We start from the raw sequence: 24449 nt of genomic DNA, 5'->3' as shown, positions 1-24449 counted from the left end.
CTTATAATAGCATTTTGGTTTTACTGCAGTTCAGAATAATCTGGAATATTCAAGGCACGTTGCAAAGTTGCAGTCGGAAGTTCCCATTCCACTCTTTTATTTACTTTTACAATTCAATGTCACTCTACTGTGTGACTGTGTGATAGTCTACCGCTGAGAGGGTTGCAAGGCCACGTTTTGATCGTCCAGGCACATACTGGGGTAGAACGGCGTAGAACTTTATGACAATCACCTCACAATACTTTTGTGAGGTGATGTATTGATCATTTCAGCATAGCGCTCTAGGCAACACAGTATAAATTGTGGGCTAAAATGTGCGTAATGGCTTATTGATATATTGGCTGTCAGCCCCATATAGCATTTACAACAGGTCTTATGCACGCAGTATTAAGCGCTACACATCAATCACTATCTTCAGGTGCAAATACCGTCTTTCGTGAAGTGATAAAAATAACGGAACAATAGTAGCACTGAGCGCTTCTATATGAAAGTGGTGAAGGAAATAAATTACGACGTACTATCGGCTATGGGTGTTCAGAATGAGGGGGTACTTCTCTCTCCGCACAATCCACTTTCGACTTCATGGCTTAATAGAGTGGGATATACACATTCTCTGTTCGGCATCTGCTCCGTGTCGGTGCACCCGAAATCTCAGGAATACCACCTGCTGATTCCTCTCTAGGAAATGCTCTCAATGATGATATTCTCAGCACTGATGGGCCCAGAGAATATCTTTCTTATGCTGCATACCATTCTCTGCAGGTATCGCTCTAGCCGCGGAGTTGAACGACCACTCCTGGTAAACTGACCAGGTACTCGTAATAATAGGCGCAGTTTATGTCTACGTCGAGCCATTGAGTGGCGCATCGACTGTGCCATTATTGTAGCCTGAGCCTAGCTGTCAGATCTCCTCACCCCGTCTTCCTTCGTGAATGGATACTACATTGGGACACGTGGACAGCTCGGCATGGCATGGCAACAATGACATCTCTAGGTCCAATTTTCCCATATTCGATACACGCACAAGCTTTATGTTTGGTTTTGCTGATGTGCTGAATTTGTGTGAAAGAGGATCGAAGGAATAGTATAATTTCCTCAATTTGTGCTATCTGCATACACTATCACACCAGCCATGCTTACACATCACATAGATAGACATTGATTTCCACAAATTGTGATCATTGACTTGTTTGACCGATCTGATCTTAGGGAAAAGTTTGTATCTACATTCCAGAAATTCGGCACTCACGGATTCAAGCTAGCTAACTCGACAATGGAGGCCCCAGCTGGAGGAGATGTCGATAGAGGACCAACTATCATGGCAATTATGTGGGCGCAAGCTGCTATTTCTTGCATCGTGGTCGCTATGAGGTTTTGGGCCAGAATGACGATCAAAGCGCTCGGGAAAGATGATTGGATTATGCTTTGTACTTTGATCAAGTATGTATTGGTATTGGTACCCAATCAATCAAGGCAGTTGTTAACCATGATTCTGTTAGTTTCCTCGTTTTCTGTGGGTTTGTCACCGTTCAAGCTCTACATGGCGGCGATAGGCATCTGTATTACATTCCTCTCGCAGAGCAAGAATTCGCGATCAAAATGACTTGGTTACTGCAGCCCTTCGTTATTCTAGCAATCTGCCTGGGAAAAGTATCGGTCGCTTTCTTGATAATGAGACTTCTTTCGCCTAATCCGAAATGGCCAAAGCCATTCCTTTGGTTTTGCATCATCTCTTGCCTTGTCTTCGTTTTCGTCGATATTGTTTTGACATATGTTCAATGTACACCTGCAAAGGCGCTTTGGGATCCAACCGTCCCACATACCTGCTGGGAGCCAAAAGTTCAATCGGATTTCGCGATCTTCTGTGCTACCTGGCTTGTTTTCATCGATGCGCTTCTGGCAATTTCTCCCATATTGTTCTTTGGGAGGTTGAAGATGAGCTTGAGGAAAAAGATTGGAATCTGTGCACTCTTAGGAGGAGGTATTATGTATGTATCCTGCTACGGTCCTCACTTCATTGAGAAAGGCTCAGCTAACCACATTAATTTCAGCGCTGCGATCTGCGGATCAATCAAAATTTCTTATTTGACAGAGCTCAGTGCGCGAGCAGATATCACCTGTAAGGCTTCCAGACTACAAGGAAGCGCAAAGCCGAGAATTCTAACATCGATATAGGGGCAACGTACGATTTATTCGTTTGGAGTGGCGCTGAGGCATTTATCCTGATAGTCTGCGGAAGTATACCACCATTGAAGATTCTTTGGGATCGTTACATCTCAAAGACGACCGGCCAGACGAAGACGTCGAGTTCGTCATATATACAGTTTAGTAGTGGGAGATCTAGAGCCACAGCCCATCAATATGACGGAGTGACCTACGACATGAAGCCATTGGCTTCACCATTACCCGGCAGAGAAGTAGACTTGGAAGGTCAGAGGGCATCGACAGTACAGGAACACAGCGACTCTCTATCAATAGGAGACAGGGAAAGGCCGCATTCCGTAGGAATGAGCAGGTGATTAATTTTATATGTATTTTAGCGATGGGAGGGAACGGTTAACCCTTGAATGTATAATATGTAGTTCTGAGAACCGCAGAAGCAATGATACCCTAATGTATATGATCGAGCAAAAGATCTACAGAATCTGCGGCCCCAATTGGTCTACTCGTACACGCTTTACTTTTGCCTCAACTCCGCGTTATAATCATGTATACTCAGTGTCAACTCACCAAAAGCCGTTTATTACGCTATTTAGTAACGATCCTACGAATCCATGCTCACCAAAGACTCGGGTATCCGGGATTATTCAAAGTAAACGAGTACGGAGTACATAAAATACCAAGACCAACACGTCCACCAACACGCCCCCATCATACTCTGACAGTGTAAGTCTTCTTATCACCATCCCCGCTCTGTCGTTGAGGATATTAGCTCCAGTAAGATTCACTAAGGGAGCGGAGTATACAACCAGGAAGATAGAAGATATTTTCCCCTGGAAGAAACCCGAGTGCTGTGCCCCATAATCTAACTGTGATGAATTTGTCAAAGTTTATGAGGCCAATACTAGATAGGTGGGTGAGCATACATATAGTATGTCAAACTTTCCATATGGTATTTCGCATTTTGTACTTTTCCTTCCATTCAACAGGAACACCGAATCCTACCACCGGTCGACATAGGTGAATGAGGAGAATCTGCTAGGCCTCGACGTATTGCACTTATAGCCTTACCTGGACTAAACAATCGCCACGAGGTGATAGATCAATACTGATAATCGCCTCAGACGATACCCACCACTGACTGGATTCTTGGGGGGTCAATGACAAGCTATATCTAAGACTCTCTTACTCGATTATTGATCACGGTGTTACACCACCGCTAATTTGATTTAAACAATACCATACCACTAGTGAGCATGAATCTTCAACATTCAACCCTAGTCTTCGGACCGCAGACGAATTCCTTTGACGCGACCCATCTCTCCGCCGTTAGAAACTCTTTAGTTTCTAACAAACGCCTAAAGCCATTCCACAAAGCCATTACCGGACTTTCCGACTTCTTGCAAATACTACTCGCTCATGATCCTTCTCTGCAGAAACTACCTGCAGTAGAATACTGCACCTTCCTGATTCAATGGCTGGAAACCGGTTCATTAGCACCAGAGCCAATGAATCGGGATTTACCGAACATGGTCTGCACGCCCCTCACAGTCATCATCCACGTTGTGCAGTTTTTCAGCTATCTCGAGGCCCACTATGGGCCTGTTCACGCATATGATAGTTTCCTTGCATCTGCAACTCCAATTGGGGCCCAGGGGTTCTGTATCGGGTTTTTGACCGCAGCTGCTGTAACTTGTGCTTCGGATGAGGACACTTTGGTCCAACTGTGCTCAAATGCCTTGCGACTTGCTCTTTGCATAGGCGCTTATGTTGATCTAGATCAGTCGAATGCGGAAGAGAATCTGACAACTGCTGTTATGGTTTCTTGGAGTGAGAAGAATAAACCCGTTTGCGATGTTTACAAGTTCTTGAAGGATTTTCCAGAAGTAAGTCGTCTTACTAGTGCACAATTATGTGACGAGTGTCGCAAAGCCACATTTGTGCGATTGAATTCTCCACGTGAAATTCTCGGGTTTAGATGCTGATTTCTGGTGGCTGTGCTTAGGCTTACATTTCTGTTATCTCCGACAAAACCAAAATCACAATAACACTTCCCCAGAAACTTTGTGATCCCATTTCAAAAGCCTTGTTGGATCAAGGGTACAGTGTGATTCCATTGGTTGTCTTCGGTCGTTTCCATTCATCTGTTCAGACAAATGCCTGTCAGAAACTTATTCAACTATGTGCGTCGACGGAATCTTTACAGTTCCCCCAAGCAAAAAGTCTTCGGACCGCTTTGAGAACAGGTGAGGATGGACAAGAAATACGTGAAGGATCACTTCATGAAATTGCACTTGTTTCATTGCTTTCAAGACAATCGAAATGGTACGTGACCATCTCAAACACCGTTTCTCAATTGGATGCAAGTCAAAAGAGACATGTACTTCAAGTAGGGTTTGTCGATTGCATTCCAAGCCGACTTGTTCGTGAATTTGATCTCAAAGTCGTAAAGCTTAGCAACTTCCTCCTTAATTATGGATCCCATACCATTGCTACTCCTCTACAGAAAAATATCTTTCAATCTTGTCCACCAAAAGAACATGTCTATCCCAAACACTCAATTGCAGTTGTTGGGTACTCATGCAAATTTCCTGGAGCAAATTCGCCCGAAGAATTTTGGGACATCTTGACTGAAGGCAGGTCATTACTTCGAACAATACCAGATGGGAGATTCCCTGTCGAAGGTCTGAGGAGGTCTTCGAAACAACCATTCTATGGCAATTTCGTGGATGACATTGATGCATTTGATCATAGGTTTTTCCAGAAATCTCCTCGAGAAGCGGCGTCCATGGATCCACAACAAAGATTCTTACTTGAGTGTTCTTATAATGCTCTCTCATCCAGTGGATATTTTGGCCGGCAATCAATGTCTAAAAGCAAAGGACACAATGAGCAAAATGATGTTGGATGTTTCTTCGGAGTTTGCGGTTCTGACTACAATGATAATATTGCTTCACATCCACCAAATGCATTCTCATCTTTAGGCAGTTTACGAGCATTCCTCAGTGGAAAAGTCAGTCATTTCTTTGGTTTCACAGGGCCTTCGGTGATCTACGATACAGCTTGCTCTTCTTCAGCTGTTGCAATTGACGCCGCATGTAAATCTCTGCAGGCCGGAGACTGTTCAGCGGCTCTAGCAGGAGGTGTTTCTTTATACACTAGTCCATATTTCTACGAGAACTTGGGGGCCGCGTCATTTTTGAGTCCGACCGGCGCTACAAAGCCGTTCGATGCGGGAGCCGATGGGTATTGTAGAGGAGAGGGCGTGGGAATCGTTGTGTTGAAACGATTGGAGACTGCGATTGCAGATGGTGACCATATATTAGGAGTTATTGCTGGATCTGCTGTTAATCAGAGTATGAATTCAACAAGTATTACGGTGCCAAATCTGGAATCTCAGTCAGTGTTGTTCGAAAAGGTGGCGGCACTTGCAGGCTCGAGTCCATCGGAATTCTCATATGTCGAAGCTCATGGGACAGGAACACCTGTTGGGTAAGTTCTTCTTTTTCTCAAAAATCTTGGAACTAGATATCATCTGAATTATTGACATCGTCTGCAATAATTCTAGACTTTATAATTCAAAAGCTGACTCGAAGCAGAGATCCAATAGAAATAAATGCAATCCGCAAAGTATTTGGCGGAGCACACCGATCGATACCACTACATGTAGCATCGGTGAAGGGCAATATTGGTCATCTGGAAGGTGCCTCGGGTGTGGCATCATTGATTAAGGTCCTTCTAATGATGAAGCACAAATCAATACCAAGACAAGCGAACCATTTGTCCTTAAACCCCAAGATAAGAGCTTTGGAACCGGACAAAATGAAAATCCCGCTCCATACAACACCATGGGAAGCTGATCTCCGTATCGCCAGCATCAACAACTACGGTGCATCTGGGAGCAATGCATCTATAGTCGTGGTCGAGCCACCTTCTCAAGAGCTCAAGTCTCGTTTTTTTGACAGCCCAGAGAGTTCGCCTATGACAGCTAAATATCCTATCAGGGTATCTGCAAATTCTCCAGGAAGTTTGGCCGCCTATTGCGATCGTCTTAAGAAACAAGTTCCCCAACTCTGTCAGGACTCTATTACTTTGCGTGATCTCTCTTATGGCCTAGCAGAAACTCAGAACTGGAATTTCACCAACGTTTTCACGGCGGCAGTCTCAGACCTTAGCGAGTTAGACAACGCGCTGATGAATAGTGTGGAAGACTGCTTCACCTTCCCTCAGAAAGTTAAGCCGGTAATATTGTGCTTCGGTGGACAAACGAGTGCTACAGCTTCCGTGGATCGGGATCTATACAATCAATCGACACTCTTCCGTCGTCATGTTGATCATTGCGATGAGGTTCTGCGGTCGTTGGGAAAGAATTCCATATTCCCTAGCATCTTCGACTCCAGTCCTGATCCTAGCACAGTCAATCTTCACTCTAAATTGTTCGTCCTGCAATATAGCGCTGCTAAGACGTGGATAGATTCCGGTATCCAAGTTAGCTCGATGATCGGCCATAGTTTCGGACAATTGACAGCGTTGACGGTTGCAGGCTCTCTCTCTCTGGAGGATGGCTTGAAGCTTGTTGTTGGTCGTGCTGAATTGGTTGAGAAGTTGTGGGGCCACGATAATGGTTGTATGCTAGCTGTTGAAACAGATCACGATACTCTGAATAAGCTCATTGACTTGACGAGAAAGCAAGGGTCCAAATTTGAAGTCGAAGTTGCGTGTTACAACGGCCCAACAAGCTTCGTATTGGTCGGCACCCATCTCGCTATTGCGAAGGTCGAAGACATCCTTAAGAATAATGCAGTGGACTTTTCGTCACTCAAATCAAAGAAATTGGATGTCACCCATGGATATCACTCTTCATTGACCGATGTTATTCTACCTGAATACATGCAAATTATGAAAGGTTTGGAATTCAGCGAACCCAAGATTCACATCGAAACATGCTCTGAAAATGAAGCATGGTTAATTCCTAGTCCCGAACTGGTTGTTGAACACACGAGAACAGGAGTCTATTTTGGCAATGCAGTTGAACGAATTAATCAAAGATTTGGTCCTTGCATATGGCTAGATGTTGGCTCTGGGTCAGCCATCACCAAAATGGCTAGGAGAGCGCTCAAGTCGGGAACATCCACCGTTCAGTTACACCAGTTCTTAGATACCAAACTAGACAACGACAGAGTCTTAGATCAAATGACAAATACGACAATTGAACTTTGGAAAGGTGGGAGTAAAGTCCACTTTTGGCTTCATCATCGCTGCGAGAAAAATAGCTACAAAAGAATCGATCTGCCTCCCTACCAATTTGAGAAGGCACGTCATTGGTTGGAATGGAAAGAACCTCAGACCGCCGCGTCTCTACCGTCAACACTAGAAGACTCTTCCGTTAAACGGCCAAATTCCTTGCTATCATTTGTAAAATTTCATGACAAAGATAGGAGTCATGTTGAATTTCGGATTAATGTACAGGAGCAAGGATATCAGAAATATATCACCGGTCATGCCGTTCTTGGACAACCACTTTGCCCTGCCCCTCTCTATATGGAACTTGCATCCTCTGCGATTCTAATTCTCGAAAACTACAAGTTACATCAAGACACTCCTATACTTCCCCAAATACAAGACCTCGAGATCAAAGCTCCTTTGGGTAAAGCACTTGATAAATCAGTGGCTTTGATACTCAGAGCAGATGGCGAGTCTTGGCTATTCGAGTTTTCAAGCCAGAGTTCGACAATCAGGAGAAATTCATCTCAACCAGTGACACATGCTACTGGTAATATAGTGCTGCGAGATAGGTTCCCAACAAGCACTTCACGAACCGAAAGATTGATACCACAAACTCGCCTCACGGCTATTCAATCAGATACCAAGGCGGAAAGCCTTCAAGGAACGCAGGTATATGACAGGTTTTCTCGGGCAGTAACATATTCCGAAATTTATAAAGGTGTAAGAGAGGTCTATGCAAGGGAGCACGAGATTGTCGGAAAAATTGGACTTCCAAAAGAGAGTCAGCTCTCAGGCTTAGGACGCAAGACTATAATTGACCCAATCGCGTTGGACAACTTCATTCAAATAGCCGGTCTCCACGTCAATTGTCTTATTCCCATCAACGACAATGAAGTCAATGTCTGCGTAAAGATATCTGATCTTGAATTTCACAAAGAACTGGATAAATCAGATAGTCAATCCGGATGGACGGTCTTTTCAACATATTCGACAACTGGACCAAGAGAAGTAGAGAATGATATCTATGTCTTCGACTCACAAAGTCATAAACTTGTTTTAACGATTTTTGGCGCCATTTTCATGCGAGTTAATATCAATTCTTTAGCCAAGACACTATCTAAAGCAAATGCTCGTAGCACTATTGTCATTGATGAACCTCGGATCACCTTTGATAATTTTGAGGCAGAAAATTTGACAGTCTCGACACTTCTCGAAGATGAAGGCTACAGATCCATCGATACTACGATAATTCACTCCGAGGAAGAAGATAACGAAGAAATGTCACCACTACCAGCAGGTCACAATCCAATTCCTCGGCTGGAACAATTATTGATCGATCATTTGGATCTTCCCGAGGGTAGTGTGAAACCAGAAATGAATCTGGTAGATGAAGGACTAGATTCCTTGTTGGCTATCGAGCTTGGAAACGATATCAGCAAAATGTTCGGTGTTAGAAATCTAGCACTGGATGAATTTCAAACTTTTGGAGAGCTTTGTATTGCTGTATTTGGAAAAGATATAAAGCCTATAAAGGCAGATGTTAAAAAGAAGAGTATTGATGCCAAGGCCCTCACTTCTAGTCTGAAGAAGATCGAGAAGCCTATTGTCATTGAGAAATTTGCAAGCGAAATTTTGGTGCCGGACGATCCATCTTTCCTAAAAGGATCGCAGTTGGTATTTGACAAAGTCCGCCGTGAGTTCGACACGTTTGCGAAAGAGACAGGTTTCAATGGCTTCTGGGAGAATGTTTATCCTTCACAGAAGAAGCTTGTCCTATCTTATGTTGTGGAGGCCTTTGTTAAGCTCGGGTGTCTCATTCCGTCGTTAATTGCCGGTGAAGTTCTCCCGTCGATTGATTTCCTACCAAAACATCAGAAATTGGTTTCGCAGTTGTACAATATATTGGAAGATGGCAATTTGATAAAGAGTGGTGAAGGAAGATTTCTGCGAACCAATGTTCCGGTCGACACCACTCCATCTTCTAAGTTGTATCAGAAAATTTTGGCAGAAGTACCACTCTTTCACCTCGAACACCGTATTCTCCACATCACCGGCTCCAATCTTGCAGACTGTCTTATAGGGAAAGCAGATCCCGTACAGCTCCTCTTTGGAAAAAGAGAAAACAAAACGCTCTTGGAAGAATGGTACGCCACAGCTCCAGCTCCAGCGGCCATCACAGCCCACCTCACGCATTTCCTTCACCAAGCTCTGTCCGTCCAATTCGGAATTGTTAAAATTCTTGAAATTGGTGGAGGAACTGGAGGAACAACAAAGCACATGATAGATTTTCTCACTTCCAATAACATTCCCTTCGAATACACATTCTCCGACATATCCCCCATGTTCGTTAATGCCGCCAAGAAAAGGTTTGCTAAATATCCGAATGTCACTGTTACAACTTTAGATATCGAAAAGCCAGTCTCTGGAAATATGCAGAAAAAGTTTCACATAATTTTATCAACAAATTGTATTCATGCCACCAAAGATATCTCCAATTCCACGGCACATATTCGCGATATGCTCCTGCCCAACGGCTTTTGCTCCCTAGTCGAATTCACTCGTAACATATTTTGGTTCGATTTGGTATTTGGACTATTAGATGGCTGGTGGTTTTACGAAGACGGACGATCCCACGTTTTGGCCGATGAATGGTTTTGGGAATCGAGTATGAAAACAGCTGGGTTTGGACATGTTTCGTGGACACATAATTCTAGTGCTGAATCGCGGACTGTCAGGATTATTACAGGATTTCTAGAGGCTCCTAAGAGTACGAACGTTGTTCCCAAGAGGCCGAGGAAAAGTTTCAAGTATGAAACGCTGGAGTATAAGATGGTTGGGGAATGCCGACTTTTTGCGGACGTTTATTATGATTCTAGTACTGCGAAGAATGAAATCGAGAGACCTGTCGGTGAGTGCTACACAAGACGATAAATACGATGGTTAGAATAACATGCTGACAAAGTTCAGCGCTTATGATCCATGGTGGAGGCCATACCTTATACAGCCGAAAAGATATAAACCCAAAGCACATTCGACTGCTCCAAGACAACGGATTTATCCCAGTCAGCATTGACTATCGGTTTATACCCGAGGTACCTCTCCGCGAAGGAGCCATGTCCGATGTTTGTGATGCGCTAGTATGGGCTCGAAATACTCTACCATCCATCATTCTAAAGAATTGCCCTCAGCAAAGGGTAGACGGTAGTAGAGTAGTTGTACTTGGATGGTCCACCGGTGGTACACTCGCCATGTCCAGCGCCTTTACATCTCTCGAACAAGGGACTCAACCACCCGAAGCTATTTTAGCGTTTTATTGTCCTACAGATTATGACGATGAATGTAAGTTTCTCTTCGGTTTTCCAAGACGTATAACTGTTCTGATCTTTTAACTAGGGTGGAAAACTCCCATTAACCCAAAAATGTCCATCTCCGATCCTTCCACGCCATATAATCTTCTCGAGGGCGTACAGAACACTCCGGTAACAAGTTATACGCCCACAACCAGCACTGGTGCTTCGACTCAATTGTTCTCTCTACAAGATCCGCGCACCCGCTTTATTTTACATATGAACTGGCGCGCGCAAGCATTACCGATCTTGATCAACGGTCTCCCATCGCTTCCCACCTCTCAAACGACCACGTCTTTCTCTCCCTCTACCACCTCCTACGAAAGCCTCCCCATGCCATCACCCAGCCAAATCGCCCGCATATCACCTTACTCACAAATCGTCTCTTCACACTACAAGACCCCCACATTTCTGATCCATGGTACAGAAGATGATTTGATTCCTTGGCAGCAAAGCCAGAAAACATATGAGGCGCTAAAAGAAAGGGGAGTTGAGGCAGACATTGAGGTTTTGGAGGGATCGGGACATCTTTTTGATTTGACTAGGGATAGAGGTGGCGATGAGGGGGTAAGAGCGGTAGAGAGAGGACTGGAGTTTTTAAAGAGATTCGTGTAAGGTTTTTAAAGGGGATGAGGGGGCGTATTGAGGGGAAGTTTGGGGGCTGGAACTGAATGAATTGAAATGAATCCAGTGGCGGGGTTGTTCGTTTTTGTTATTCATGAAGTGTGATCATGATTCATGATAGCGACCGCAGGCGGTCTGACTTTGATGACTAGGCTTAGTTGCTGTTGATTTCCTAATTGTACATATCGAATACTATCTTCTATCCATAATAGTTGGTCCTCTACCTCTAATGATTAAATATACATGTGTATTTTAAAAATCCTAAGCGTCACCCAAATGATTGTCAGACTTTCTTTAATTAAGACGCAGACTTTAAAATAATTCAAACTGTACCGTCGTGATATGATCGCCAGTGAGGGGATAATCATAATGGAATGGTAATTAAAATACGATTTGTTGTGTGACGCTTTCAGATTCTTTGACAAAATATGCTGTCTGGGTGATAAGTGTTTACACCTGCTATATCGTTCGACCACCCATTGAGGAGCAGCTTCAAACACTATCCAGCTATTTTAGATATTGATGACTTGATATTCACATCGATGGATAGTGTAAGGCTGAAGAGGCAGTTGAGATGAACCTATATACTTACCAGCCAATACCTAGATTATCAACAAGAATGGGCGTTAACGAATCCGAGCAATCTAATTGAATGCTCGGAAAGCAATTTGGCTCAGATTTCGGACATTCGGATATGCAACGAAAATAAACTACTCCGAGATTCATTTCAACACTCCGCTGTCCACTTTAAATTTGAGCTGCTGAATGAAGTTTGCTGTACAGTACGTTATGGGATGAGAGTGGGATGATAAGAGAGATCTCGGATAGACAATCACCCAAAATGTAGCTTCGAAGTGGCAGAAGAAGAGAACAAAGTCGCAATCCTAATTAGATCCAGAATTCGCTTGTCGTGAGCTAAGGAACACCAACTATTTCCAGACTCACGCTCCGAGAGCTCAGAACTAAAATTCACGTGAACTTCACGTGGCTATGGTGATCTCAAGTCGATCCTGGGAAAATCTGTACCTGACATCGTGAAAAATAAAGAGCCAGTGAAAGTTTTGAATAAACCACCTGGTATGTATGAAGAAGAGAGAAGCTCCAGATCATAAATAGATTCGTTTCGCGCACAATACTCTCATGCAAAGTTGATATCGCATCCGGCCAACAGAGAACATGGAATCGCAGCCTATTGATAGAGATATATTCCGAGATGAGGTAGGCGTCCCATGGCAATGTTATTGGGTAGAGTCTGTTACCGTGAGCGGACATTGATACCATTGACAGAATGTTTGAGACACCTGCCAAACTTCAGGGTCCAAAATCGTTCAATGATCCGCGAAATTGAGTTTAGTAATTCAATAGATAAATAATCTCGTATCCAAGTCGACAAGGAATTCTATCAATCGTCAAGATTATATTATCAGGGAGAGATATGCCCATTCGAGTATATTGAACCTTGGTTAAATAGAATCGAAAGTAATGTCTCACTTGCCCTATCTATGCCAGGAGGGTTTGTAGATAGCGATATCAGTATCAATATTACGCCCCTGAGCAGTCCCATAATGCGGGTGTTATCTGTACGGAGTACACGCCAGCCAGCCTGGTGTCAATGCTCTAGTACCTGGGGACACGCGGAAGTACTCCAGATATGGTAGTGTAAGGCTGGATCCGTTTACAATTAGGGGAAGTGAGTGAAGAATTTCCTAGATATGGACTGGATATCAGAGATCTATGTGATGAGTCTCAAATGTTTGAAATTCCGAGGCTGTGAAGGTTCAATGCGAGGGATCCCCGAAAGACTCTATTTGTTACTATAATTGTTATGCAAGATGTAAAATGTCCTCTTTTCCCTCCCCCCTCGTTCTGATCCACTACCGGGATGCCTATTCCAGTAATACTCATCGTGATAAGAAGAACTCCGCATGTACGTATTCACAATACTGGAGTAAAATAATAATGCCAACCTTACAATGGGGTGCTCCAGTGTGAAAACTAATCTGATGTGGATTGATCTCGCAGTTTCCAAGACGCGGTAATGAGGACAAGAATCACAAGACTCGCCAGAGAAAACAAGAAAAAGAGGCTCAGAAACAAGAGATTAGACCAAGTTTCAAAACATATGAGGAATATGTACAAGGGACGAAATTTCATGGGGACGAAAGCACCTTAGTTGCTTCTCGTACTGTAATTGCCTTATTACGGGTGGTTGGAACATGGTTGACACTTGACAGAGAGAGAAAGGTAGACGGACAAACTAAATCGAAGTAAATGGAAAATCAAGAGCAAAAGCTGCACAACCAATGAAACACATGCTTTGACATATCAAAGATTCCACTGTGAGCCCCACCGCAATTCCATTGTAACATCACCTCCACACCACCGTAACTACAACTAAATTCTTATCCATGGGGTTATCCAGTTATTCGTCCCAACGTCTGACTGATATGGCAAAAATGTTGATTGAGTTTTCAAAAGATTCTATTAACTCGAATTCCCATGGAGATGTCCATCATTCTATTCCATTTTCCCATCCTAGTTCGGTTATTGCCCTCTAGCAGTGTGCGGAAATTTACTCGTATCCCGTCTTTGCCCCTTCACTTGACTTCATATCCTTTCATCCTAAGGCGAATGCTCCAACCGTCGAACTCTAGAAGCCAAGCAGAATGCTAGTTATTCTCCCAAATCTACCTGGTATAACTAATCCGTCGTTTATGATATACAAGGGGAGTCCTTCACGGCACCACCGAGATTTGTCCATTTCAGCCTATCTCTGTGCTTTCATTCTCACATACCTTGTTTCTCATGCAGGATGATGCACTCGTCTCCATTCATTCCCACTCTAACCTCAGAAATCGCCCGACCGACCACCGTCCCCATGTCGACTCGCGCTTACTTTCTTACTGACTTGCTAAAAACCCTAGCAATCACTGGTGCTTCGTAAGGAATCATGTCTTTCCAACTGTACCGCAGTCCAGAAGCAAGATCAGTATTTTTGCACTGTTACGTAAATTGAAGTCGCTGAGTAGTTTGCTAACATTCGCCGCCTGTTTTGGAACTAAAGAACTTTGAGTTTTGCCAAGACCCATTAATTCTGCCATCCATGGGTCAAGTATTTGGAACACGGCAAACGCTCATATATTTTTGTTGTTTCTAATCTTTATATATCTGGAGAGTTTCCCCTCCTTTTTTTGACTTTCCTCCAGATTTCGGTATTCACTCATTATCTCAATTGGTCCGAACCTGGTTTGATAGACATTGAAATATTCAAACATAATTACGATAGATTACAAAGGTCACTATGGCGGACTACAAAGGCACTTCTTCTGGTGGAGTGTTCGAACAGAATGCCAACCAAGGAGATTTACATAGAAGAAACGTCGTCGGTATGGAGGAAGGTCCCGATGCTGATGCGCAACTCGCTGCTCAATTTGGATACAAACCTGTATTCAAGAGAGAATTCGGATATCTCTCGACTTTCTCCTTCGCCGTCTCTATCAGTGGATTGTTTGCTACTACCATGACCACTTTCTCCTACCCAATTATGTCTGGTGGATCTGCCGCAGCAGTATGGTGTTGGGCAATTTCTGGTGCTGGTTGCATGTGTATTGCTGTAAGTTCAATGGCAACCACATTTTCTGATTAACATCTTGCTCATTTGATATTAGCTTTCTGTCGCTGAGCTGGTCTCTGCATATCCTACTTCCGGCGGTCTATACTTTGCAATTTCACGACTCACACCAACAGACTGGGTACCATCTATTAGTTGGGTTACTGGTTGGTTGAATCTTCTCGGACAGGTTGCTGGTGTTGCCTCCTCCCAATACGGTGCATCTCAAATGCTGTTAGCGGCTGTCTCCATTGGCAAAGATTTCGACTATACGATTAACGCAAATACAACGGTCGGTGTAATGGCCGGTTTGATGGTGCTTACTGGATTGGTTAACTCATTATCTACCTATTGGATGGAAAAGATGACAAAGAGCTATGTTATCTTCCACGTTCTCGTTTTGGTATCGTGCTGTATCGCTCTTTTGGTCAAAACCCCGAACAAACATGATGCCACCTATGTTTTTACCAATGTTGATTCAACCTCCGGTTGGACCCCTGTCGGATGGAGTTTTCTCTTCGGGTTCCTCTCCGTCTCCTGGACCATGACCGATTACGATGCTACCGCTCATATCACTGAAGAGTAAGTAATCTAAACCCTTCTTGGATCATTTGGGCTAATCAATCTATTAGAATTTCCGAACCAGAGAAAAAAGCACCTTGGGCTATCTCTATGGCTATGCTTTTCACCTATGTTGCTGGATTTCTTTTCAACATTGTACTTTGTTTCTGCATGGGTGACCCGGCCGAAATCCTTGGCACAAGTATTGGTCAGCCAGTCGCTCAGCTTTTCTACAACAGTCTAGGAAAGGCAGGTGGTATCTTCTACACCGTTTGTGGATTCATCATTCTTGAATTTGTTTGCTTTACTGCTATGGTACGTTATGAATCCCCTTTACCTTTGGCAAAAATGGGCTGACAATCAATCTAGCAATCATTGGCCCGAACTGTTTTTGCTTTCTCCCGTGATAAGCTTGTACCATTTTCCAAAGTCTGGACAAAGATCTTACCCATCACTGGAACGCCCATTGCAGCCGTCTGGATTTCTGTCGTCCTCTGCATTGCTATCAACCTTATCGGTCTTGGATCCTACACTGCTATTTCTGGAGTCTTCAATGTTTGCGCCATTGCTTTAGATTGGAGTTATTGTATTCCAATTGCGTGCAAACTTCTCTTTGGCAAATTCGAGCCAGGTCCATGGCATATGGGTAAATTCAGTACTGCCGTCAACGCATGGGCCTGTATCTGGACTCTTTTTGTCAGTATCATCTTCATTCTCCCGACCGAACGACCAGTGACTGCCCTCAACATGAACTACGCTATCGCCTTCTTAGGATTGATCCTAGGCTTCTCTACCATCTACTGGTATGTTTCTGGCAAGAAGTTCTACACCGGTCCTGTCATCGAGGCCGCCGACGAAGACTCCCTACGAAATTCGTTGGACCGCGACTCGAGACAGGAGAAGGTGGAGACCCATAAGTCATAAACCTGAGGTTTGGGTTATGATTATATTTCTAGAGATCATGATTGATGATTTGATGCGATTCCGATGCGACGTGTCTGCCATTGCGACTTTTTTGATCAAGGGGAAAAGGGATAACAAAAAAGCCATTGCGACTTGATGTTGATGTGCGGTGCAGGAGGATTTTTTTTACTAAGATACCATTTCATTTCCCATTGCGACACATACCTATTGCGCCTTCTAAAAGCTACTGCGCCTTTAAAAGAACTAAATTACAAATACAAGAAAAAACGTCTGCAAAAACAACCCCAAGCGCACCGAGGCTCCGTTTTTGGCGGAAAAGATACATCTTGATCTGATCTGACGGATCTTGACTTTGACGTAAATGAGGAAGGTCACGTGAAGATAAACAGCTGCCGATGTGATAACATTAGCCGAGGTCTGATTTTTTGCCCCTTCATCAATGCTCTCAAGAGCTAAGCAAATTTTCTGAGTTCTCTCAACAACGGTCGTTACTGTCAGCTTACCCGCATTGCTTTGCTTGTCGGTCGCGTTGAACTGCACCTTGATCAAAAGCAATTCAAATAACGTTCCACTCGAAACCAACGGTTCTTGGTGAGAAAAGGTCAAATGAACAATAATTTTTCCTGAGCAAGAACATTGTTCCGAAAATAAACTGGGGATTTTAAGGGTCGATTGATTAATGATTTCCGCTCGTAAACCCACTTTTGTCGGGGATTGAGAGATTGAGTCAAGGTGTGGGTTTGGCTGTGATGTTATGAGTCTGTTTTTGATTGGGGTGTGAGGTTGGATTTGCATGTGTGCTGGGAATTATAGAGTAGGCATGGTGTAGTGGGAAAGAGTAGTGGATGGGAAGTGGAGCAAGAGGTACGACTTATGTGCATTAAGTTTTGGGGAAGAGACTGGATCTTGTGCAGGTAATGTATAGGCGATGAATGACGGGGATCTAGGGACGATACTGTAGGTAAAGATGATGGCAAATTGCTACTTAGGTTGATGACGGATGTGATTACCGGGAATTGCTACGAGTAGTCTGGCAAATTGGGGAAAGGGAGAAAGAAATTGGGAGGGAAGGAACAAGAAGTAAGAGAAGAAAGGGGTGAGAGATGAATTAGTTTAGATGATTGATGGAGGTGACAGGAACATGATGGCGGCAATGAATTCAACTTTTCTGCATCAAGATCGTCTGGACGTTCAAGGATCTATTTAAGACTACGAGTTTTTGTTTAGGATAGGCTGTATTTTGATGCTTCAAAATCCCTCGGTTTGAGAAGCCTCGTGCTAATGTTTAGCAAAATCTTGCAGCAGATGTCTCGATCCTTGAAGCTGTACAGCAAATCTATAATTGCCATTGCCATACACTAGGGGATACGCCGCTCACCGGCAGACATATTTTAGAATTACTTTTTCGACAGTTGAAACCCCACTATTAAAATTTGCAGAGGCTCTAGGTGAAAAAGCGTTAAGACGAAAATCTTAGCCCACTTTATGATTTATGCAAACCGTGATACATATCAGATTATTTGATCGACGCACAGTATCGGATATTAAAGGCATAGGATTATCGTGTGCTTCATTCCCTTGTTAATCCAACGGGTTTATTATAATTTACATGCACTTGGAACTGCATCCTTTCTAGCATGTAAAAAAACATGATGTGAGATTTATCGGAAGCGGTGGTCGGAAAATGTTTAGATGGACCCTGACTTGGCACACGGCTTCGTTTGCCGATGTTGTCATTGTCTTGAAGAGTTTAGACGTTTATATCAAAGTAAGTGGTAACTATTCTGCTCTTAGAATTGATACTCGAATAAGAGTATAGATACGTTGTAGTTTGCTCGTGTTTGGTAACTTTAAACCATAAGATACAAGGAAATCAGCCAGTTTTGCATGTCGAAAAAAGTTAACTCGTTGACTTTTCATGAAGTTCGCCAACATGCTAACTCAATTTGGCTAAGTCTCCTCGGTAAGCGGCTGCAAAAATTTTCATTTTCAGCAAGGTGATGCGCATACTCGATTTTGAAATTTATACATCAGCTCACAGGCCAAGTATTGGCCCTCTTTAAAATCAGATTATCAATAGAATTGGATTTCTCGGGGTCAGTCGGTCTGAGTCGTTTGACAGAGTAGTATTATGTTGGGGTTAAAAGGCTACCAGTCAGAAGGGCAGGACTTATCTTCCCAGATGGATTATTCAATCTTGATGGAGATATTGGGGCCAGATGCTAGGACATGACGCTAGCTCGCACAAATTTCTTTGACAGACTAGAATTTGCTATATGGATGACTCTTCCCTTCTTATGTCAACCGTTTTCTTCTCTTGATTTCATGCATGCACTCTTTCTTGTTAATATTTTTGAAATTTGTTGTACATTTGCGTGAGAATTGACCTCTATTATCTAGGACCTTTGGAGTCAGTGATTGGAAGTGCATTGTGGTGAATACTTGCGGGATAGGACAGGAGTGAAGAGTTTCACGGAACTGTCTGTTACTGTAGCCTTTCGACGTAGTTTGAAATCGTCGAGGTTTTCAGTTTCAGTCTTTCACTGTTGAGTCTTTGCACTGCGTCCCAGGCCCGGTTTCGAGACGTTACATACAGCAGTAGCTGCAGGAAGGGATCTCGGTGAGAGAAGGACAACGCAGCTTGGAAGTTGAAGGAAGATATTACGTTTGGAAACCTCGAAAAAGTTGCGCACGCGCATTTTCTGTCAACATGGCTCCACATATGGAGATGGACTCAATTCAGGCAATAAATAAGGCCGCGGGAGATGACAAAAAAGATTCGGCTTCGGGTCATTCGTCGCAGGATCCAGAGAAGGGTATCCAGGTGGGCAGTGGGCCGGAGTTGCAGAGGAAGCTAAAGAGTAGACATTTACAGATGATCGCTATTGGTGCGTTACTTCTATGGACTATCACATATTTCCATCTTCACTCATCACAAGATGGTTGATGAAGGGTATTGGAATAGAATAAAGATACTAATAATGTATACCAGGTGGAACAATCGGCACAGGTCTCTTCATAGGATCCGGATCCGCCATTGCTGAATCCGGTCCAGCAGGTGCTCTCATCGCATATGCATTTGTCGGCACCCTCATATACAGCGTCATGATGTCCTTGGGAGAAATGGCAACCTTCATTCCCATTCCCGGAGCCTTCACTCTCTACGCAGCACGATTCATCGATCCTTCGCTTGGATTTGCCATGGGATGGATCTATTGGTTTTCCTGGGCAACCACCTACGCTCTTGAACTCACAGCCACAGGTCTCATTATCCAATACTGGGCGCCCCAACTCAATGTCGGCATCTTTATCTCTGTCTTCTTTGTCGTCATCTCTGGCGTCAATTTTCTCCCTGTCAGCTTTTTCGGCGAAATCGAATTTTGGTTTTCACTCATCAAGGTTATCACCGTGCTCGGTTTCCTCATCTTTGGTATCTGCATCGATGCCGGAGCAGGTCAACAAGGCTATCTCGGATTCCACAACTGGGGCAATCCAGGTGCATTTGCGCCTTATCTCATCAATCCCGAGAATCCCGTTTCCAAATTCGTCGGATTCTGGGCTGTACTTATCCAAGCCGGATTTTCTTACCAAGGAACCGAACTGGTCGGAATCGCAGCTGGAGAAACCGAAAATCCCAGGAAGAACGTCCCAGCCGCTATTCGCAAGACATTTTTCCGAATTCTCTTTTTCTTCGTCGGAACAGTTTTCTTCATCGGTCTCTTGATTCCATACGATAACCCAGATTTATTATCTGGGGGCTCAGATGCATCCGCCAGTCCTTTCGTTATTGCCGCCAAACTAGCTGGTGTTAAGACACTTCCCGGGCTCATCAACGCCGTGCTCCTCTTCGTCGTTCTCAGCGCCGCGAACTCTAACGTCTATTCCGGTTCCCGTATCCTGGTTGGCCTTGCGGAAGGAAATTGCGCCCCCAAATGTTTCTTGAAGACAACTAGGGGTGGAGTTCCCTACTTCGCCGTCGCATTTACCTCTATTTTCGGTCTTCTGGCTTTCCTGAATGAGAGTTCCGGAGGCAGTGACGCATTTGTTTGGATCCAAAATATTTCTGCTGTCGCTGGATTTATCAGTTGGGCTTGCATTTCCGGATGTCATATTGCTTTCATGAAGGCACTTGCAGCCCGAGGTATCAGTCGCGATCGTTTACCTTATAAATCCATGTGGCAACCGTGGTTTGCGTGGTATGGATTAGTATTTACGGTATTGATTATTTTCACCCAAGGATTCACAGCTTTTATTCCTGGATTTCAGGTCAGAGAGTTCTTTGTGGCGTATATCAGTTTGATATTGTTCGCGATTGCTTATTTTGGGCATAAGATTATTTGTAAGACTAGAATTGTAGGAAGTTTGGAGGCGGATTTGGATACCGGTTGTCTGGGACTCGAGGATGAGGGGGCCATTGATTGGGAAGCGGAGGAGCATATGACTTTCAAGGAGAAAGTTGTTAATTTCTTTTGTTAGGAGGTGCAGATGAGATGGTCAGAACCGAGATCGGACGGAGGTAGAAGGAGGTATTTGAACTCCTCCTTCTGGAATTCCTCCAATGATTTGACGGTTATGAGCATTGTATCTGGAGCTTTTCTAACAACAGTTACGAAGCAGCTTTGTTTTTGAAATGATTGTTATGGGAATTGTATTGATGAGGGCGTTATGATGAATGGGAATGACTTCGGAAGATGAGATGAAACTTTAATATATGGAGATAATTTAGATGATTAGGTAGAAAAACTGAATTCCTTACTCTAACTTGGTAGATCTTCATTGGACTGGAGAGGTGAAACATGATGTACTAATATGTATAGTTGTTGTACACTTGAAATCCTGCTGCATGTTGATTTGAGCAATCATAGAGATAGAGGCAACAATCACGTTAAAAAAAGACTTTGGGAGATGGAGGATGAGCTAAATCAGGATTGCTTGTTCGGGAAAAATTCAAGATTAGATATGATATTGCTTTACGGTGCGATGGGATGGCACGATAGTCTTTCGAAACTAGGGACCCATGTAATGCTCGGCTGCGAGCTGTCTAGGTATACTGTGATGATTCTCTAGGAAGTTACAAGAATAAAACCCTAGGTCATAAAAGCCTTTATACCCTTCCAATCTACTTCAGATCTCAACTTTTGCAATGTGAAAAGTGCTTCGCCTCCTCACTTGACTTGAACATGGCGGAAGCCCTCGATTATATTCTCATATGGCACTGAAACTTGGATGTAAAGGAGTCACTCACATGCCTTAAAATATCTCTCTCGTTTAAATTCCCTGTCCTTCTGGCAAATTCCAGCCAGCCAATCAGATCTCATAGTCAAAAGTTTTCTTGCATATCTGAAAAATAAAGGAATTGCAAGTGAAACTTATATCTCTCATCTTATCCAGATTTTGGGAGGTCACCTTGCCTGACGACGTTACCGGCTCCGATTTGGACATGGAGATCCTGACTCGCTGGAGTCAGATCTGACGCTCTAAACTGATGACTTGCTAAGATCATCAATTTGATTACTGTCTAATCTAGCTGGCAACGCAAAAACTTTCTTTTCCTGAACCTCCGGAGGGGAAGGTTGAGAAGTTTGATGATCATGAAGGGGAAATGATTACTTCGCTGGGCAAGGTCGTCTCTTCAATAAGCCATCACAGTCATTCGCACTACATTCATACTTTACTCTCAATACCTAGATATTCCACAATATTGTAGTTCAGAAGTTTTTCTTGGATTTCTTAACTTGACTACTTGATGGAGAGTTCTCTCTCTGGACTTGGAATGATGAGTTTAAGTTTCGAACTTTGAATGTTCCAGAGTTAGACAGACAGCAGAGTTGCCGCTACGTTCTAAACTCATTTTTTGGGCATCACTCTTGTGAATTGAAAGATTTTGATTCTTAAACATACGGGAAAATAGAGTTTATGCTGAATGATGAAGCTTTTATGGGGCCTTGATTGAGTTTAGTCTTGTCAAAAGTCAGTATGTCTTGGTTATGAGTAGTATGACATCTTATTGACTTATAATTCACGTGATATATAACCAATCAATGCCACTCTTCGAACTTTGTTGCATGCCTATAAACATATTTGCTTGACAAGTATCATTCTGATTCAATTAGGTGAGAGAGAACAGAGGTATGATATGATGTGATGTGATCTGCTCATAGTGAGAGACACCTGGCTCCTATCAAACTACAAACTTAGAATTGGCCAAACCTTACTTCCCGAGGTCTTCACACCGAAAGCTTCATTGCATACCTGGAAACAGCATTCTTCTTGGTAATGATTTCAAAGTTATTTTCTCTGAACAGCTGCACAATCGAAAAAGAGAAACAAAACAGTGAACATCGAAGCTCTATTCCTGGTATTGATGGAGTTCGGTAAAAGAGTCGTGAGACCCTGTAGCTATGGGCGTGAATAGCCTACGGAAGTTTCCGGATAAGATCAGTATTCTCGCAACGCGGCGAGGAACTAATTTCTTCGAAAATTCTACCTTTAAACTCTTGCCTCGAGTGACAAGTATCTGCGAGAGTGCGTTGGAGTCTATGGCTGCTCTCAATATCTCTGCAGTATACTAATGCATCCAAGCATGATAATCTACCTATACTAAGTACCGCTTCATGGAATACATTTACTATTTGCTTGCTATTTGGGCCTGTTAACCTCAGATTAAACACTATTAGATTCGATTCGACTATAGAGCACGTATCACTCCCTTCACTTCCGTGCTTCGCTTTTACGATGTCAGTATACACCAGACAAGAAAGTAGAGAGCGGCCACCAGCGCCTACGAGTAAACAATCGTTCTACCATTTGCATAACATACAACTCACCCATATCATTGTCATCTCGGGAATTGCAGCGACCGGGCGCTGTTCTACACATACATATCTTCAACACACATAAGCAAAGAAGGACATCTGGAAAAGCTATGTACGAACAACGGACACGAACAACGGACATGAGCTCGACTCCGCCCTTCGTGTGATACCAGCCAGACATACTTGGAAGTCCGACTGCGGTAAAAATGGGAAGGAGCGACACGACTTTGGATGTGACACATGTGGTTTATGTACACCCCGGAATGTAGGAATTGAATGATCATTCGAGCTGTGTATAGAATGGTAAGCTCATCATTACGAGAAGCTGCAATTGCATAGCAGGACTAGAGCACCAATTCTAGCGTCTCCACTTCCGACAACGAGATAATCGCAATTCACTTATACGGATACGAATATACTTTATCCTTCGGTCACCACGGCACTAGCACGAGATGTCTAGTTTATACGGGAATACGATGCGAACTTCGCATTGAAAATGGAACGTTCATCGAAAGTTCAATATGCAATGCCCATCGAATTGGTTCTGCCGCTTGTTACCTGTACAATCATATTACATTGCATTCGATATATGCGGAGGTTTGCATGGGAGATTTGGGTTAGTCAGAGTTCATAATGCGGTGGAAATTTGCTCGGTGAGTAGTTTGGGGATGTCGGACGGACGTTGCATATGGTGCCATGTACGATGTGCGACTTGGGATGTTGTGATACGATAATGATCTGCGGCGTGGGGAAATTGTTGTTTGTATATCGGGTTCCGGGTCGGAGAAGGGATTTGGGGAAGACTCGGACTACAACCTTGATCTGGGATGAAGAAGGATGGGTTAATGGCCCGAAGAAGGGAAAAGAGGTAAGTTTTGTTTGCGGCAGGCATGTCAAGGGCATAGTGTAGGTTATGACCAGGAATTACAGTAAGTCTAGATCGGGTCTTTCTTTTTTCTTTCCAAGGTAGGAGCATTGCCACCTGATATTTGTTCTTTCGCGTACGTCTTGTGCGCGCCTTCTGCGAGAACCGTGTTTGAGAGCAACATTTCTCATAGGAGGCTTTGTGACATGGGACTGGCCATCAACCAGGAAAAGGAAGTTAGGGCATAGCAATTATCACTACCCCTCGCAAGTTGCAAAGTTTAAGTCCACGTTAAAATGCATTCAAAAGTTATAACA

At 43.6% G+C, this 24449-nt stretch overlaps 5 protein-coding genes across 5 annotated transcripts; 4 read left to right on the top strand and 1 right to left on the bottom strand.

Moving 5' to 3' along the window:
* Positions 1–1273: 1273 nt before the first annotated feature.
* Positions 1274–11348, top strand: Bfra_003166 (putative polyketide synthase protein; the record flags this gene model as incomplete). Its single annotated transcript, XM_037333578.1, has 9 exons — positions 1274–1440; positions 1500–1988; positions 2052–2119; positions 2176–2515; positions 3416–4046; positions 4220–5652; positions 5760–10294; positions 10354–10725; positions 10780–11348. 9 exons carry the CDS (start codon positions 1274–1276, stop codon positions 11346–11348), a joined length of 8604 nt encoding a protein of 2867 aa, XP_037195706.1.
* Positions 11349–14658: 3310 nt separating this feature from the next.
* On the top strand, positions 14659–16452 carry Bfra_003165 (putative amino acid permease protein; the record flags this gene model as incomplete). The annotated part of the gene is made up of 4 exons (XM_037333577.1): positions 14659–14970; positions 15026–15549; positions 15600–15843; positions 15898–16452. The coding sequence occupies 4 exons, from the start codon at positions 14659–14661 to the stop codon at positions 16450–16452; spliced, it is 1635 nt and encodes a 544-aa protein (XP_037195705.1).
* Positions 16453–19162: 2710 nt separating this feature from the next.
* Positions 19163–20928, top strand: Bfra_003164 (putative arginine protein; the record flags this gene model as incomplete). Its single annotated transcript, XM_037333576.1, has 2 exons — positions 19163–19340; positions 19445–20928. The coding sequence occupies 2 exons, from the start codon at positions 19163–19165 to the stop codon at positions 20926–20928; spliced, it is 1662 nt and encodes a 553-aa protein (XP_037195704.1).
* Positions 20929–22801: 1873 nt separating this feature from the next.
* On the bottom strand, positions 22802–23448 carry Bfra_003163 (uncharacterized protein; the record flags this gene model as incomplete). The annotated part of the gene is given in 4 exon segments (XM_037333575.1): positions 22802–23020; positions 23082–23161; positions 23238–23318; positions 23334–23448. 4 exon segments carry the CDS (start codon positions 23446–23448, stop codon positions 22802–22804), a joined length of 495 nt encoding a protein of 164 aa, XP_037195703.1.
* Positions 23449–24000: 552 nt separating this feature from the next.
* On the top strand, positions 24001–24380 carry Bfra_003162 (uncharacterized protein; the record flags this gene model as incomplete). Its single annotated transcript, XM_037333574.1, has 2 exons — positions 24001–24135; positions 24234–24380. 2 exons carry the CDS (start codon positions 24001–24003, stop codon positions 24378–24380), a joined length of 282 nt encoding a protein of 93 aa, XP_037195702.1.
* Positions 24381–24449: the final 69 nt, after the last annotated feature.

Source organism: Botrytis fragariae (assembly GCF_013461495.1).
Source record: "Botrytis fragariae strain BVB16 chromosome Unknown tig00000012, whole genome shotgun sequence".
Classification (NCBI taxonomy): domain Eukaryota; kingdom Fungi; phylum Ascomycota; class Leotiomycetes; order Helotiales; family Sclerotiniaceae; genus Botrytis; species Botrytis fragariae.
This window is presented reverse-complemented; position numbering and strand designations above follow the sequence as displayed.